The sequence below is a fragment of the Zalophus californianus genome, chromosome X, assembly GCF_009762305.2.
Source record: "Zalophus californianus isolate mZalCal1 chromosome X, mZalCal1.pri.v2, whole genome shotgun sequence".
NCBI lineage: Eukaryota > Metazoa > Chordata > Mammalia > Carnivora > Otariidae > Zalophus > Zalophus californianus.
The window spans coordinates 66,835,788-66,851,496 of NC_045612.1; the positions used below are offsets into that span (position 1 = coordinate 66,835,788).

The 15,709-nt window shown below is 33.9% G+C and overlaps 1 protein-coding gene across 8 annotated transcripts in view; it reads left to right on the forward strand.

Moving 5' to 3' along the window:
- ATRX (ATRX chromatin remodeler) overlaps positions 1–15,709 on the forward strand; it is a 303,464-nt gene that overhangs the window by 250,965 nt on the left and 36,790 nt on the right. For all 8 annotated transcript variants that reach the window (XM_027607480.2, XM_027607484.2, XM_027607481.2 and 5 more), the window contains one exon: positions 14,384–14,561. In XM_027607480.2, the coding sequence (XP_027463281.2) occupies positions 14,384–14,561 (178 nt within the window). The remainder of the gene's footprint in view (positions 1–14,383; positions 14,562–15,709) is intronic.

Here is a 15,709-nt window from a genome sequence, read left to right on the forward strand (position 1 = left end):
AAGTCCCGCATTGGGCTCCCCACTCAGCAGGGAGTCTGCTTGTCTTCCTCTCCTTCTGTCCCTCCCCCTGCCTGCTTGCTTGCTCTCTCTCTCAAATAAATAAATCTTAAAAAAAAAAGCACTGTGAATGTTGTGTACAGGTTTAGTGTAGACCTACAATTTCATTTCTCTAGTATAAATGCCCAGGAGTATGATAGCTAGGTTGCATGGTAAGTGCCTGGTTTTTTAATAAACTGCCAAGTTGTTTTCCAGAGTGGCTGTACTTTTTTACAATGCCACCAGTAAAGTGCGAAAGATCAAGTTTTTCTGCATCCTCACCAGGATTTGGTGTTACCACTGTTTTTTATTTTGGCTGTTCTGATGGGTGTGTAGTGGTAACTCATTGTGTCTTAAATTTGCATTTCCCTGATGGCTGGTTTTGTTGAGCAGTCTTTTCATATGTTTATCTGCTATCTGTATATCCTCTTTAGTGAAATGTTTGAGTCTTTTGCCTGCCCATTTTGTTAAGTTTTGGAAATTCTTTATGTGATTTAGATATGAGTCATTTGTCAGGTATGTGGTTTGCCAGTGTTTTCTGCCAGTCTACAACATGTCTTTTCATCCCCTTCACAAGGTTGTTCACAGAGCAAAAGTTTTTAGTTTTGATCAAGTCTAGTTTGTTAATTTTATATATTATGTTTTTGGTGTCAAGTCTGTGAATTCTTCCACAAGCACTAGTTCATGCAGATGTTCTCTTTTGCTCTAGTTTTATAGTTTTACATGTTACAATTTATATTTTATATTTGTCTGAGGTGCGTTTTGAGGTAATTTTTCTATAAATTGTGAGACTTGGGTCAAGTTCACTTTTTTCTTTTTCTCGTGTTTTGCCTACAGATATCCATTTGCTCTAGCATCATTTGTTAAAAAAGCCATCCTTTCTCCACCAAATTGCTTTTGCACTTCTGTGAAAAATCAGTCTATTTCTTGGTTCACTGTTCTGTTCCATTGGTCTCTATGTCTGTCCTTTTGTCATTGCCACATAGTCTTGAATATTGTAGCTGTTAGAGTCAGCTTTAATGACAGGTTGAGTGATAATCTCCTACTTTATTCTACTTTTTCCAAATTGTTTTAGCTAGTCTAATATCTTTCCCTTCATATATAAATTTTAGAATCTTCATATATCTACAACTGTCTTGCAAGGCTTGTAATAGTAATTGCATTAAATGTCTTACTATTTGGGGAGAACTCATAGTTTTACTATATTGAGCCTCCTGTGAACATTTTTTTTCTATTTATATGAATCTTTTATTTCTTTCATCAGTGTTGATAGTTTTCAACAATAAGTCCTGTATTTGTTTTGTTAGGTTTACACCTAGATATTTTATTTTTCTGAATGACTGTATATGATATAATTTTGGTTTTTGCATGTTCATTGCTAGTATGAAGAGATGCAATGACTTTTGTTTTGATCTTGTTACCTGTGATCTTGCTGAACTCACTTACTTGTTCTAGGAGTTTGTTTAATAGATTCTCTGAGATTTTCTACTAGACCATTATGTCATCTGCAAGTAAGGATAGTTTTACTATTTCTACCTTTCTGATCTGTATGCTGTTTCCTTTTCTTTCCATATTGTACTGGCTACAACTTCAGTAATATGTTAAATAGCAATGATGAGAGTGAACATTCTTGCATACTTCTTGATATTAAGAGCATTCAATGTTGATTAACTATACTGTTAGCTGTATAATTTTTTAGGTATTCTTTATAAATTTGAGGAAGTTCCCTTCTGTTCTAGTTTGCGGAGAGTTTTTATTTGAATGGGTATTTAATTTTGTCAGATGCTTTTCCTGTCTCATTTAATTTTAATAAGTTTTCTTCTTTAGCCTGTTACATGCTATATTACGTAGATTGATTTTCAAATATTGAACCAGCCTTGCATCCCTGGAATAAACCCCATTTGATCATGGTGTATAATTCTTTTTGTATAGTAAGGGTTTTATTTGCTAATACTTTGTTGAGGGATATTTATGAGATATTGGTCTGTATCCATTTTTTTTTTTGTATCGTCTTTATCTGATTTTGGTATCAGGATAGTATTGACCTCATAAAATGAGTTGAAGTGTTCTTGTATTTTCTGAAAGAGATGTAGAATTTGTGTTGATTTAATCTTAAATTTTTGGTAGAATTTTCCAGTGACTTTCTAGCTTTGAATATTTTTGGAGAATTTTTAAATCACTAATTCAATTTCCTTAATAGTTATGGGATCATTCAAATTATTTCTTATTGAATGAGTTGTGGTAGTTTTTGCTTTTTGAGGAATTGGTTCATTTCAGCTAAATTTCAAATTTATGTATAGAATTGTTCATAGCATTTTCTTATTGTTTTGATATCTTATTATTGTTTTGATATCAGGTTCTATAGTGATAGCCTTTCTTTCATTGATGCGATTGGTAATTTTTGTATTTGCTTGTTTGACAAAATTTTGCCAGAGGTTTGTCAATTTTATTGGGTTTTCAAAGAACCAGTGTTTTATCTTCTCTATTTTTTTTTCTATTTTTCAGTTTCATCTTGCTTTGACTTTATTTTGCTCATTTTTTCTTGACTTTCTTGAGGTAGAACGTTGGATTACTAATTTAAGACTTTTCCTTTTTTCTAATGTAAGTATTCAGTGCTGTAAATTTCCCTCTCACCACTGCTTTAGCTGGGTCATATAAATTTTGACATGTTGTATTTTCATTTCCATTCAATTTAGTGTTATTTTTTTTCCTTGGAGACTTCCTTTTTGACTCATGGCTAGAAAGTATGTTGTTTAATTTCCAAATATTTAGAGATTTGCATTATTTTGCTGTTATTATAGTTTGATTCAGTTCTGTGCAGAGAACATGTTCTGTATGATTTCAGTTCCTTTAAATTTGTTATGTTTTGTTATCTGGCTGAAGATATGGTCTATCTTGGTGTATTTTATATTAGCCCTTGAAAGGAATGTGTATTTTGCTGTTGTTGGGTATTGTGTTCTATAAATGTAGATCATTATCTTCTTTGATGGGGTTATGTTCTTTGCTGATTTTTGTCTAGTTGGGTTATCGATTTTTGAGAGAGGAGGGTTGAAGCCTCCAACTATAATTGTGTATTTGTCTGTTTCTCCTTTCAGTTCTGCTGCTTACATTTTCAGGTTTGTTGTTTGGTGTATACACATTTAGGGTTGCTGTGTCCCTCTCTATCCCTTGTTGTTTTTCTTTGCTCTGAAACCTACCTTATCTCTTACTCATATAGCCACTCCTACTTTATTTTGATTGTCGTTTATATGGTATATCCTTTTTCATCCTTTTACTTTCAACCCACCTATTTCATTATATTTGAAGTGAGCTTCTTATAGACAACATATGGTTGGGTCATGTTTTTTTACCCATTCTGTTGGTCTCTTTTAAATGGTGTATACAGACCATTTAAATTTTTTAATTGAAGTATAATTGACATATAACATTATGTTAATTTCAGGTGTACAACTATTTACATTTAATATAGGGCTTCAGGCTGCCATTTTTTGTTCAATTTGTTCTCTTTCTTTTATTTTGATTTCTTATTCTACCCTTCCTGTGGGTTACTTTATTAATCTATAGTATTTTTTAGTGTATCTTTCTATAACTTTCATAGTGGTTGCTGTAAGTATTACATTACATGGACATAATTTATCATAGTTAACTAATGTCATCATTTTACCATTTTAATTGACGTGTAGAAACCTTATGCTCTTACATCCCTTTCTCTTCCCCACATTTTTTCTCTACATAAATGGATTACCAGACAGTGTAATAATTTTTCTTCAATTATTAAACACAATTTAGAAAAATTAGAAGGAAAATTTTCTTTATTCACTCATTTTTTTGGTACTTTTTATTGTTTCTTCCAAATGTTTCAGTATTTCTTTTATCGTTTCTGTTCTTTTTTAGAGAAATTCCTTTAGTCATTCTTTTGGGGCAGGTCTGCTGGCAACAAATTTGCTGAGTACCTTCATATGAGAATTTCTTGATTTCCCCTTCATTTTTTTTTAAGATTTTATTTATTTATTTGAGAGAGAGAATGAGAGAGAGAGAGAACATGAGAGGGGGAGGGTCAGAGGGAGAAGCAGACTCCCCGCCGAGCAGGGAGCCCAATGTGGGACTCGATCCCGGGACTCCAGGATCATGACCTGAGCCGAAGGCAGTTGCTTAACCAACTGAGCCACCCAGGCGCCCTCCCCTTCATTTTTGAAGAGTATTTTAGATGGGTATAGAATTATGGGTTGGCAGTTCTCTTCTTTCAGCACTTGAAAAATGTACCATTTTCTTCAGGATTTCATAATTTCTTATGAAAAACCTGCTGTTACTACTGAGTTTGACTTTTTGAATTTCACATATAAGTGATACCATGCAGTATTTGTCTTTCTCACTTAGCATAATGTGCTCAAGGTACATTCATGTTGCCACATATGGCAGGATGTCCTTTTTTCTCATGGCTGAATACTATCCCATTGTATATATATACCACATCTTTTTTATCCATTCATCTGTTCATGGGCCCTTGGGTTGTTTTCATATCTTGGCTCTTGTAGATAATGCTGTAGTAAACATGGGAGTGCATATATCTCTTTGACATCTTACTTTCATTTCTTTTGTATATATATCCAGAAATGGAATTGCTGGCTTATATGGTAGATCTGTTTTTAATATTTTGAGGAAACTCCATATTGTTTTTTCATAGTGGCTAAACCAATAAGTGAATGTAGACTACAATATTTTATTATAATCATTAAACTTCCTAAGAGACTAGAAATTATTCCAACCAGTAAAAAGAAATGATAATTATTTAACATGATGGAGGTGCTAATTTTTGCTACAGTGGCAGTCATATTACAATATATAAATGTATCAAACTAATGTTATATACCTTAATTTTATATAATATTTTGTTAAATATATTTTAATTTTTAAAAAACCTTCTGTTTTTCAGATCATTTTTCTTTCCTGTCAGTAGGTCCCGTTTCTTGCTTCTTTCAAGATTTTTTTATCTTAGTTTCAGAAGTTTGACTATGGTGTGTCTTGGCATTAATTTCTTTGGGTTTTCCCTGTTTGTGGTTCATTCAACTTCTTGAATCTGTAAGTTTGTGTTTCTTGCTAAATTTTGGTAATTTTTCAGCCATTATTTCTTTCAAATACTATTATAACCCCTTCTTTTTTTTTCTCCTCTCCTTTTAAGACTCCCAAAGACAAGAATGTTAGATCTTTTATTATATTCCTATAGGTCCCTGAGCCTATGTTTGGTTTTTCTGGCTTTTTAAAATTTGATTTCTACCTGTTGTTTAGATTGGGTCATTTCTATTGGTCTGTTTTCAAAGTTCCTGAATCTCCATTCTTTACATTCTACTGTTTAACAGTCCATCTATTGAGTTTTTTATTGTATTTTTCACTTCTGAAGTTTCTGTTTGGTTCTTCTTTATGTCTTGTATTTCTCTGCCGAGGCTTTCTATTTTTTTTTCCGTTTGTCTTAGGTGTGTTAATAATTGCTTAAGGAAGCATTTTTATAAATGTAGCTACTTTTTCAATCCTTGTCAGACAATTCTAACATTTATGTCATCTCAGTGTTGGTGTCTGCTGATTGTCTTTTCTCAATGAAGTTGAGATTTTACTGGTTCTTATTATGACAGAGATCTATTTTAACTAAAATGTTGAGACTGTGGATCTTACTTAAATCTTCTGTCATAGCAGGCCTCTTTTGACACACGTTCTGATGTGCCCCACCTCATTTACTGTCAGTTGAGAGTGGGAGTTCAGTCTACCCAGTAGGCTTCTGCTGATCCTGTCCTGGCTGGGAGGATTAGGATCGCCTGTTTACAACCTCTCCCCTATTGGCGTCCACTGACACTACAGGGGTAACTCATTACTGTTTGGGTTGTGGTATAATTCCTGACTCTCCACTGGACCTCCTTGGATACTACCCTAATAGGGAGGGAGAGGGTTTTTCTTGTAATTGCTGGATGAAGATGGATGTCTGGGTTCCCTACATGGTCTTTACTGACACTGCTGGGTTGTGGGGAGGACTGTGTTAACTCAGACTTCTCTGATACCACTCTGGCAATGCCTTGTTACAACTAGGTGAGGGTAGCAGTCTGAACTCCCCACTTAGCCTTTAGTGACAAGGGTGGAGGTGCTCCACTCAGCGTGGAGCCTGTTTGTCCCTCTCCCTTTGCTCCTCCCCCTGCTCTCTCTCTCTCAAATAAATAAATAAATAAATCTTTTTTTAAAAAAATGAAAATGCAAGCCACAAAGTGGGAGAATCTATTTTCTCATTTTCCAAAATAATATGGAAAAACACAAAGACAATAAATGTTATTCATTTCAATAGCCCAGATGTAATTATGGTTAGAGTTTCTATGCTTATACAGACATACCTTTTTTTTTTTTTGGTTTATGGGTTTGTTTTCATTTTTTTATTGAAGTATAATTAACATACAGTGTTAGATTAGTTTCAGGTATAGAATATAATTCAGTAATTGTATGCATTAGTCATTGCTCATCAAAATAAGCATACTCTTGATCCCCTTTATCTATTTCACCCCTCCCCCACCCACTTTCCCTTTGGCAACCATCAGTTTGTTCTCTGTATTTAAGAGTCTGGTTTTTTTGTTTGTCTCTTGTTTGTTTGTTCATTTTTTTTCTTCAATTCCACACGAGTGAAATCATACGGTATTTGTCTTTCTCTGTCTGACTTATTTCACTTAGCAGTAAACTCTCTAGGTCCATCCATGTTGTCTGAAGTGGCATGATCTTTTTCTTTTTATGGCTGAGTAATATTCCATTGTGTATATATGTATTTGTGTAATATACACACACAAACACACACACCACATCTTCTTTATCCATTCATTTATCAGTGGACATGTGGGTTGCTTTCGTGTCTTGGCTATTGTAAATAATGCTGCTGTAAATAAACATAGGGGTGCATATATCTTTTTGCAGTAGTGTTTTCATTTTCTTTGGGTAAATACCCAGTAGTGGAATTACTGGATTGTATGGTAATCCTATGTTTAATTTTTTGAGGAGCCTCCATACTGTTTTCCACAGTGGCTGTACCAGTTTTCATCCCCACCAACAATGCATGAGGGTTCTTTTTTCTCTACATCCTCACTAACACTTGTTTTTTTTTTTGTTTTTCATTTTAGCCATTCTGACAGGTGTGAGATGATATCTCATTGTGGTTTTGATTTGCATTTCCCTGATGGTTAATGATGTTGAGCATCTTTTCATGTGTCTGTTGGTCATCTGTATGTCTTATTTGGAAAAATGTCTATTCAAATCCCCTGCCCATTTGTTAATAGAATTATTTGGGTTTTTTGGTGTTGAGTTGTATAAGTTCTTTATATATTTTGGATATTAACCCCTTATTGGATATGTCATTTGCAAATATCTAGGAGAAGCTGTTCTCAATACATAGATTCAGAAAGGACTTTTACCCAGAAAATACAAAGAATTCTTAAAAATAAATAGGAGAAACCAGACAGTTCCATAGAAAGATGAGAAAAGAACTTCAAAAGAGCTTTACAAAAGACGGTATGCATATGGCCAATAAACATACGGAAAGGTGCTCACCTTTTTAAACATCAGAGAAATGCAAGTTAAAAACATTTTTGACAAAGGTACAAAAGTGTTTCAGTGAAGGGAGGATAGTCTCTTCAACAAATGGAATTCAAACAATTGGCTATTTGTAGACTGAAACGAACCTTGACCTAACCCTCACCCCTGTTCAAAAATTGAGTAAAAATGGGTCATAAATCTGAATGTGAGACATTATACTAGTTAAGAAAGCATAGAAGAAAGTCTTCAGGAGCTAATGTAGGCAAAGAGTTTTTAGTCATGACACCAAAGGGATATAATCCATTAAAGAAAAAAGTCAGTAATTGTATAATCAAAATTAAAAACTTTTGTCTATGAACAACCCTGTTAAGAAAAGGAAAAGACAAACTACAGACTTGGAGAAAATATTTGCAAATAGCATATCTAATAAAGGACTCATTCAGAATATATAAAAATTCTTTAAATGTAACAGTAAGAAAACAAATAACAATTTTCAGTTAGAAAATGGACCAAGGACTTAAACTGACATTTCATTTAAGAGGATCTATGCATCTTATTTGCCAATAAGCACTTGAAAAGATGTTCATCACTAGCCAATAGGGAAATATAAACTGAAACCACAACAGGATAGAACTTGATGTCTATTAGAATGGCTAAAATGAAAAATAGTGACACTACCAAATGCTGGTAAGGATGCAGAGAAACTGGATCTCTCCCACAATGCTGGTGAGAATGTAAAATGGCACAGCCACTCTTCTTGTAGAACAACTTGCAGGTTTCTTGTTTTTGTTTTTTTTTTTTTAATGAAACAAACATATTCTTACCATACAACCCTGCAGTCACACTTTTGAAAATTTATGCCAGAGAAATGAAAACTTATTTTCACATAGAAACCTATACACAGGTGTTCGCAAGAACTTTATTTGTAATAGTCAAAAACTGGAAATAACCCAAGTGTCTTATAACATGTGAATGGATAAACAAATTATATTATATCTATGTATTGGAATAGTGCTCAGCAATAAAAAGGAATGAACTATTGATACTGATCCATAGAACTTGGATGAATCTCAAGGGCATTATGCTGAATGAAAAATGCCACTTTTGAAAGGTTACATACTATATAATTCCTTTCATATGGCATTCTTAATGTGACAAAATTATAGTGATGGAGAACAGATAAGTGGTTGCCAGAGATTAGGGTTGGTGGGGGGAAGGTGTGAATACTAGGGGATAACACAAAAGAGGTTTTTTTGTGGTGATGGAACAGTTTTGTGCCCTGCTTGTGGTAATGGTTGCATGAGTCTACAAACATGATAAATTTCATAGAGCTATACACCAAACAGAAAAGCATTTATAAAAACTGTTGAAATCAAATAAGCCTGAGTTCATAGTATTGTACCAACATCAGTTTCCTGGTTTTGATAATGTACTCTAGTTATGTAAGTTAGTGCCATTAGGGAGAGCTGGATGAAGGGTACATGGGAACTCTATACTACTGTTACAAATTCTTGTGAACCTTAAGCTAATTTTTTTTTTATTTGAGAGAGAGAATGAGATAGCATGAGAGGGGGGAGGGTCAGAGGGAGAAGCAGACTCCCCGCCGAGCAGGGAGCCCGATGCGGGACTCGATCCCGGGACTCCAGGATCATGACCTGAGCCGAAGGCAGTCGCTTAACCAACTGAGCCATCCAGGCGCCCTAAGCTAATTTTTTTAAAGGTTACAATAATGACAGGTAATACCATGAGTTATCTCAAGGATCTAGAACAGTTGGAACTCTCACACACTGCTGGTGGGAAGGTAAATTGGAATGACCACTTTGGGGAACTATTTGTTCAGCTTTAACAGTGCTATATACATACCCTCTGACCCAGCAGTTCTATTCTTGGGTATATACCTAACAGAAATGCTTACATGTCTTTACCAAAACACATACCCAAAAGTTTTATAGCAGCATTATTCAAATAGTTCATATTTTAATTGTGTTTGAGTGTATATTTTAATAGTATTAGGAAAATCTAAAAATATCCTGATTAGCTTATCTCAGTATGGATTACATATTCTGTACTGAATAATATTAAAGGTTAAATAGTTAATAAAATAATTCTTAATACTCATTTACTTGACTTTGTTTCTTTATTTTTATAAAATAATTCTTAATACTCATTTACTTGACTTTGTTTCTTTATTTTTCTTTTGGGCACAAAATTAAACAGTTTTGTTTCCCACTTTATGTGCTTTTAAAAACCAGAATATGTCATTGATCACATCAATACCGTGTAAATCAATACCTCCATTATTGTAAATTAGACTGCATATGTTTTATGTTTTTTGTCTCATAGTTGTACTCGTTTAGTGCAGTGAATGGGTATTTTTTCATCTTTTGTATTAGCAGTCTAGTTCAGTACTTGGAATGCATAGCAGTTTGATAAACATGCTTATTAAGCCCATTCAACTCTTCATTACTGGACAGATACCAAAGAATTTTGAAGTTCTCTGCAAGGTTGCCTGTTGTGTGTTTGTGTGTGTGTGTGTGTGTGTGTGTGTGTGTGTGTGTGTGTGTGTGTGTGTGGTTAACCTACATAGTTAATGCCATTCTATATGCTTGATCCTTTCACTGGTGTGGAATAGATGTAAATAACTGGAATAATTTTGGAGCCCCAGCTGTCCATAATCCCTTAAATATGTCTACTAATTAAACAAAGCACAGTTTGTTCTCTGTAGTATTACAGAGAAATAAAAAGAAGAAAATAAGTATCATAATTCCATTGACCAAAAAGAACTGTTAACACTGTATGTATGTATATGTTTTGGTTTTTAGTGCAGTTGCAGTTATACTTAATAATGTTCTATATCCTGCTTTTTTCACATAATATTATAGGTTTTTATTGGTAATGTAACTCATTGAATAGGCAGAGTGTAATCTAGTCCTCTGTGTTGTACATATTCTTTTATTTTCAACCTTATGATCTTATCAATAACAGTGTGAATGAATATATTTTCTTGCATTTCTGTTAATTTCTATAGCCTATATTCTTAGATATGTGGTAGCTCCAAATCAATATAAAACATGAATTTAGTACCTGTTTTTATTTTCTACAGGATTTTTCTTAATTGTAAGCTCTTTCCTATTATTTAAATTTTGAGCTTCTTTGCATTTTAGTTTATAATACTATATATGGAATCAGTATGGTATTTTAGTTAATTTATTTCCCTTCATGAAATTACAGAAAATAAGGCTTGGTGTATAAAGGTATTTTATAGAGAATTTTGAGAGTTTACTATATTCCAGGGATTTTCTCACTCTTAAATTGGCCAACAGTAAACAAATTATATAGTCATCCAGTGGAATATGATTTAGCTACCAAGCATGATGTTTACGAAGAAATTTGAGGAAATGCTCATAATATAGACTATATACACAGATATCATATCTATGGAAAACCAAAAATATATACGCTTAGAAAAAGAAACCTTAGGAAATACACCATAATTTGAAAGGAAGTTGTTTCTGGGGAATGGAACTGAGTAGTTTTTTTTCTTTAAATTTGTTTATATATTCAAAAAATGTTACATAAAATCTTTCTAAATTAGTTTTATTTATATCGAAGTAATATATTTACATATTTTTTAAAAACGGTTCTATAAGGCTTGAGATCAAAACCAGTCCCTTGGGCGCCTGGGTGGCTCAGTTGGTTAAGCGACTGCCTTCGGCTCAGGTCATGATCCTGGAGTCCCTGGATTGAGTCCCGCATCGGGCTCCCTGCTCAGCAGGGAGTCTGCTTCTCCCTCTGACCCTCCCCCCTCTCATGTGCTCTCTCTCTCATTCTCTCTCTCTCAAATAAATAAATAAAATCTTTAAAAAAAAAAAAAAACAGTCCCTTGACCAACCCCTTCCTATACATGATACCTGACTTGCTCCAGGTAACAGATTTCAACTCTTGGCAATTCTTCTGGTATTTACTTTCTAAAATCTAAGGTGGGAATTTACCTACATGCACACACACACTTTTCCTAATATATTTCCCCAACATGTTTTTGTAGTATTTGCCTAACTCAATTTGGAGTGTTTGCTTTATTGTGACTGTGTAAATATTCACACATAAACCATTTACAATACTGTGATTACTTTTCCCTTTTTTATGCACATGGTTCATTTTTGTTCAATTAATGGTTTCTTTTTTAACATTTGCTTAGTTTTCTATGAACCTGTCAACTAATTCATTCCCAAATTCTCAGAAATACAAATTCTTGTGTTAAAAGACAGCATGTAATCTATCAGTTTCTTTCTTTTTTTAATTTATTTTTTAGGTTTTTATTTAAATTCTGAATGGAGCACTGGGTGTTATACACAAACAATGAATCAATGAACACTACATCAAAAACTAATGATGTAATGTATGGTGATTAATATAACATAATAAAATAAAATAAATTCTGTTAACATATAGTGTAATTTTGGTTTCAAGAGTAGAAATTAGTAATTCATCACTTACATATAACACCCAGTGCTCATCACAAATGCCCTCCTTAATACCCATCACCCATTTAACCCCTCCCCTCCCCATGTCCCCTCCAGCAGCCCTCACTTTGTTTTCTATAGTTAAGAGTCTGTTACAGTTTGCCTCCCTCTCTGTTTTTCATCTTCCCGTGTTCATCTGTTTTGTTTCTTTAGTTCCAAAAATGAGTGAAATCATATGGTATTTGTCTTTCTCTGACTGACTTCTTTCGCTTAGCATAACACTCTAGTTCCATCCATATCACTGCAAATGGTAAGATTTCATTCTTTTTGATGGCTGAATAATATTCCACTGTGTGTGTGTGTGTGTGTGTGTGTGTGTGTGTGTGTGTGTGTGTGTGTGCGCGCGCGCGCGCACCACATCTTTTTTATCCATTCATCAGTCATTGGACATCTGGGCTCTTTCCATATTTTGGCTATTGTGGACATTGCTTTTATAAACATTGGGGTGCATGTGCCCCTTTGAATCAGTATTTTTATATCCTTTGGCTAAATACCTAGTAGTGCAATTGCTGGGTCATAGGGTAGTTCTATTTTTAACTTTTTGAGGAACCCCCCATACTGTTTTCCAGAGTGGCTGCACCAGTTTGCATTCCCACCAGCAGCGTAAGAGGGTTCCCCTTTCTCTACATCCTCCACAACATCTGTCGTTTCCTGTGTTAATTTTAGTCATTCTGACCCGTGTGAGGTAGTATCTCATTGTGGTTTTGATTTATATTTCCCTGATGTTGAGTGATGTTGAGCATCTTTTCATGTGTCTGTTAGCTATTTGTATGTCTTCTTTGGAAAAATGTCTTTTCATGTCTTCTGCCCATTTCTTAACTAGATTATTTGTTTTTTGGGTATTGAGTTTGATAAGTTCTTTATAGATTTTGGATACTAGCCCTTTATTTGATATGTCATTTGCAAATATCTTCTCCCATTCTGTCAGTTGTCTTTTGGTTTTATTGACTGTTTCCTTTGCTGTGCCAAAGCTTTTTATCTTGATGAAGTCCCAGTAGTTCATTTTTGCCCTTGCTTCCCTTGCCTTTGGCAATGTTTCTAGGAAGAAGTTGCTGCAGCTGAGGTCGAAGAGGTTGCTGCCTGTGTTCTCCTTTAGGATTTTGATGGACTCCTTGTCTCACATTTAGGTCTTTCATCCATTTTGAATTTATTTTTGTGTATGGTGGAAGAAAATGGTTCAGTTTCATTCTTCTCCATGTGGCTGTCCAGTTTTCCCAACTCCCATTTGTTGAAGAGACTTTTTTCCACTGGATATTCTTTTCCTGCTTTGTCAAAGATTCGTTGACCATAGAGTTGAGGGTCCATTTCTGGGTTTTCTGTTCTGTCCCATTGATGAATGTGTCTGTTTTTGTGCCAGTAGCATACTGTCTTGATCACTACCGCTTTGTCATATAGCTTGAAGTCTGGAATTCTGATGCCACCAGCTTTACTTTTCTTTTTCAAGAATGCCTTGGCTATTCGGGGTCTTTTGTGGTTCCATACAAATTTTAAGATTGTTTGTTCTAGCTCTGTGGAAAATGCCTGTAGTATTTTGATAAGGATTGCACTAAATGTGTAGATTGCTTTGCATAGTATAGACATTTTAACAGGATTTGTTCTTCCTATCCATGAGTATGGAATGTTTTTCCATTTCTTTGTGTCCTCTTCAGTTTCTTTCATAAGCATTCAATAGTTTTTAGAGTACAGATCTTTTACGTCTTTGGTTAGGTTTATTCCTAGGTATCTTATGGTTTTTGGTCTTTTTTCTTTTTTTTTTTTTTTAACACATCCTTCCTGGAGCCCTCTGTCTTCTTGATTCGATTTTAGCTACTTTAGTACCTTGCATCTGTCTAACTTCTCTCCCTATGTTTATTACACTGTATTATAATTGCCTATCACTCACCCCTACTACACTTTTAGGCCCTTGCACACTGTCCTTCATTTTGATGTACTTAGTACTTGCTCATAACAGTACTGAACACAGTATGGACTTTTGCGTTATACATGGATTTTCTACATTTACTGAGAGTCTGTATATACCTTGAATACTTTGTAAACATGTGCTTTCTATATATATCTTTATTCCTAAATCAGATTCTTTCATTTTCCAGCACATATAAATCATCAACCTGACTCCTTAGACATGTCTTGTTTTCTTCAGTAAGTGAGAAATGAATTCTTTGAGCTCCTGATTGTTCAAAAAACTGCCTTAGGATTAAAAAGTCATATCATGATGAAAATATCTATGAAGAACTTATTACTAAAGCATTTATGCATGTTTTTATTTTCAGAGGACGATTATTTATCATTTCCACCAAAGCAGGATCTCTTGGAATTAATCTGGTAGCTGCTAATCGAGTGATTATATTTGATGCTTCTTGGAATCCGTCTTATGACATCCAGAGTATATTCCGAGTTTATCGCTTTGGACAAACTAAACCTGTGTATGTATATAGGTTCTTAGCTCAGGTAGGTTTACAGTTTATATTCTCTTTTTCATAGTGAAAGGTTGGGTGAAATTGATAATGTTTTTGGAGTGCCAAACATATATGCATATAGAGAAGCAAATGAAACTGAAAACTTCAACCCTAAGACTATCATAAAGCAGCAGAAGTCATTTTTGGCCTCTCATGATTTTCTGTTTTGTAGTTCATCCATGTCTATAATGTCAACTTTCTCAGATTGAGATGGATTTGCATGGGTAAACAGATTTAGAATTTTCTTGCTTGTTCAGGAAAGTTAAACATTTATAGTTTTTAGCATACATAGAAAAGCAAATAAGTTAATCTAATTTGCTTATAGATGTAAAGGTCAAATGATCATTGTTTTTAGTCGCTACCAGATACTCTCTTAATTTGAAAAATATGGGGCAATAGGAAGGAAAAATTAACTTATAATGACAAAAAATCATTACAAAGGGTATTTAATACTTTCTAGGAAAAGAATATTAAAGTCATTTCCTTTAAATATAAACTCAGATATTAATAAACCAACTGAAATTTAAGAAAAATGAGTAAAATCAAAGAGGTGGATGCAATATAAGGTAATACAGGTTTATAGAATCAAGTTGCCTTTTTACTGGTACATCTGTTTTGGGAACAGATGGGATTCTCTCCACCTGCCTCCAAATCTGGGCTTCTGAACCAGAGACTGAGTTTTATTGGTAGATCGATCCTTGCTCATTTGATCTTCTTTAGTACTTAATATAATTGGCAAACTGCAGTGTAACCCCTGTCCTGTCATTTAAATTAAAAGCTCTTTTACATTCTGGCTTAAAATGATATATGTATAATAGTTATGGCATTTTATTTGTTAATTTTCTGTCCTGAAATTATAGAAAGTAAGACTTGATAGAAAGGCTGTTTATAGTGATTATTGAGAGCTTATTATATTCCACAGAGAAGGAATTAAACTGCTCTCTTGAATTATTATTTTTATAACCCTCTAAAATCTTAATTCATATACTTCTTTATTTCTGTTCACCTTGGTGTCTAACTACTCTTCTACTTCCACTAAGTACAGAAATATATAAAGCAAAACCTGAATGTATATTGGTCAGATAATACAGGATGATTATCAGTAATGTACTTTTCTTTTTTTCTCAAGGTAAACTATGG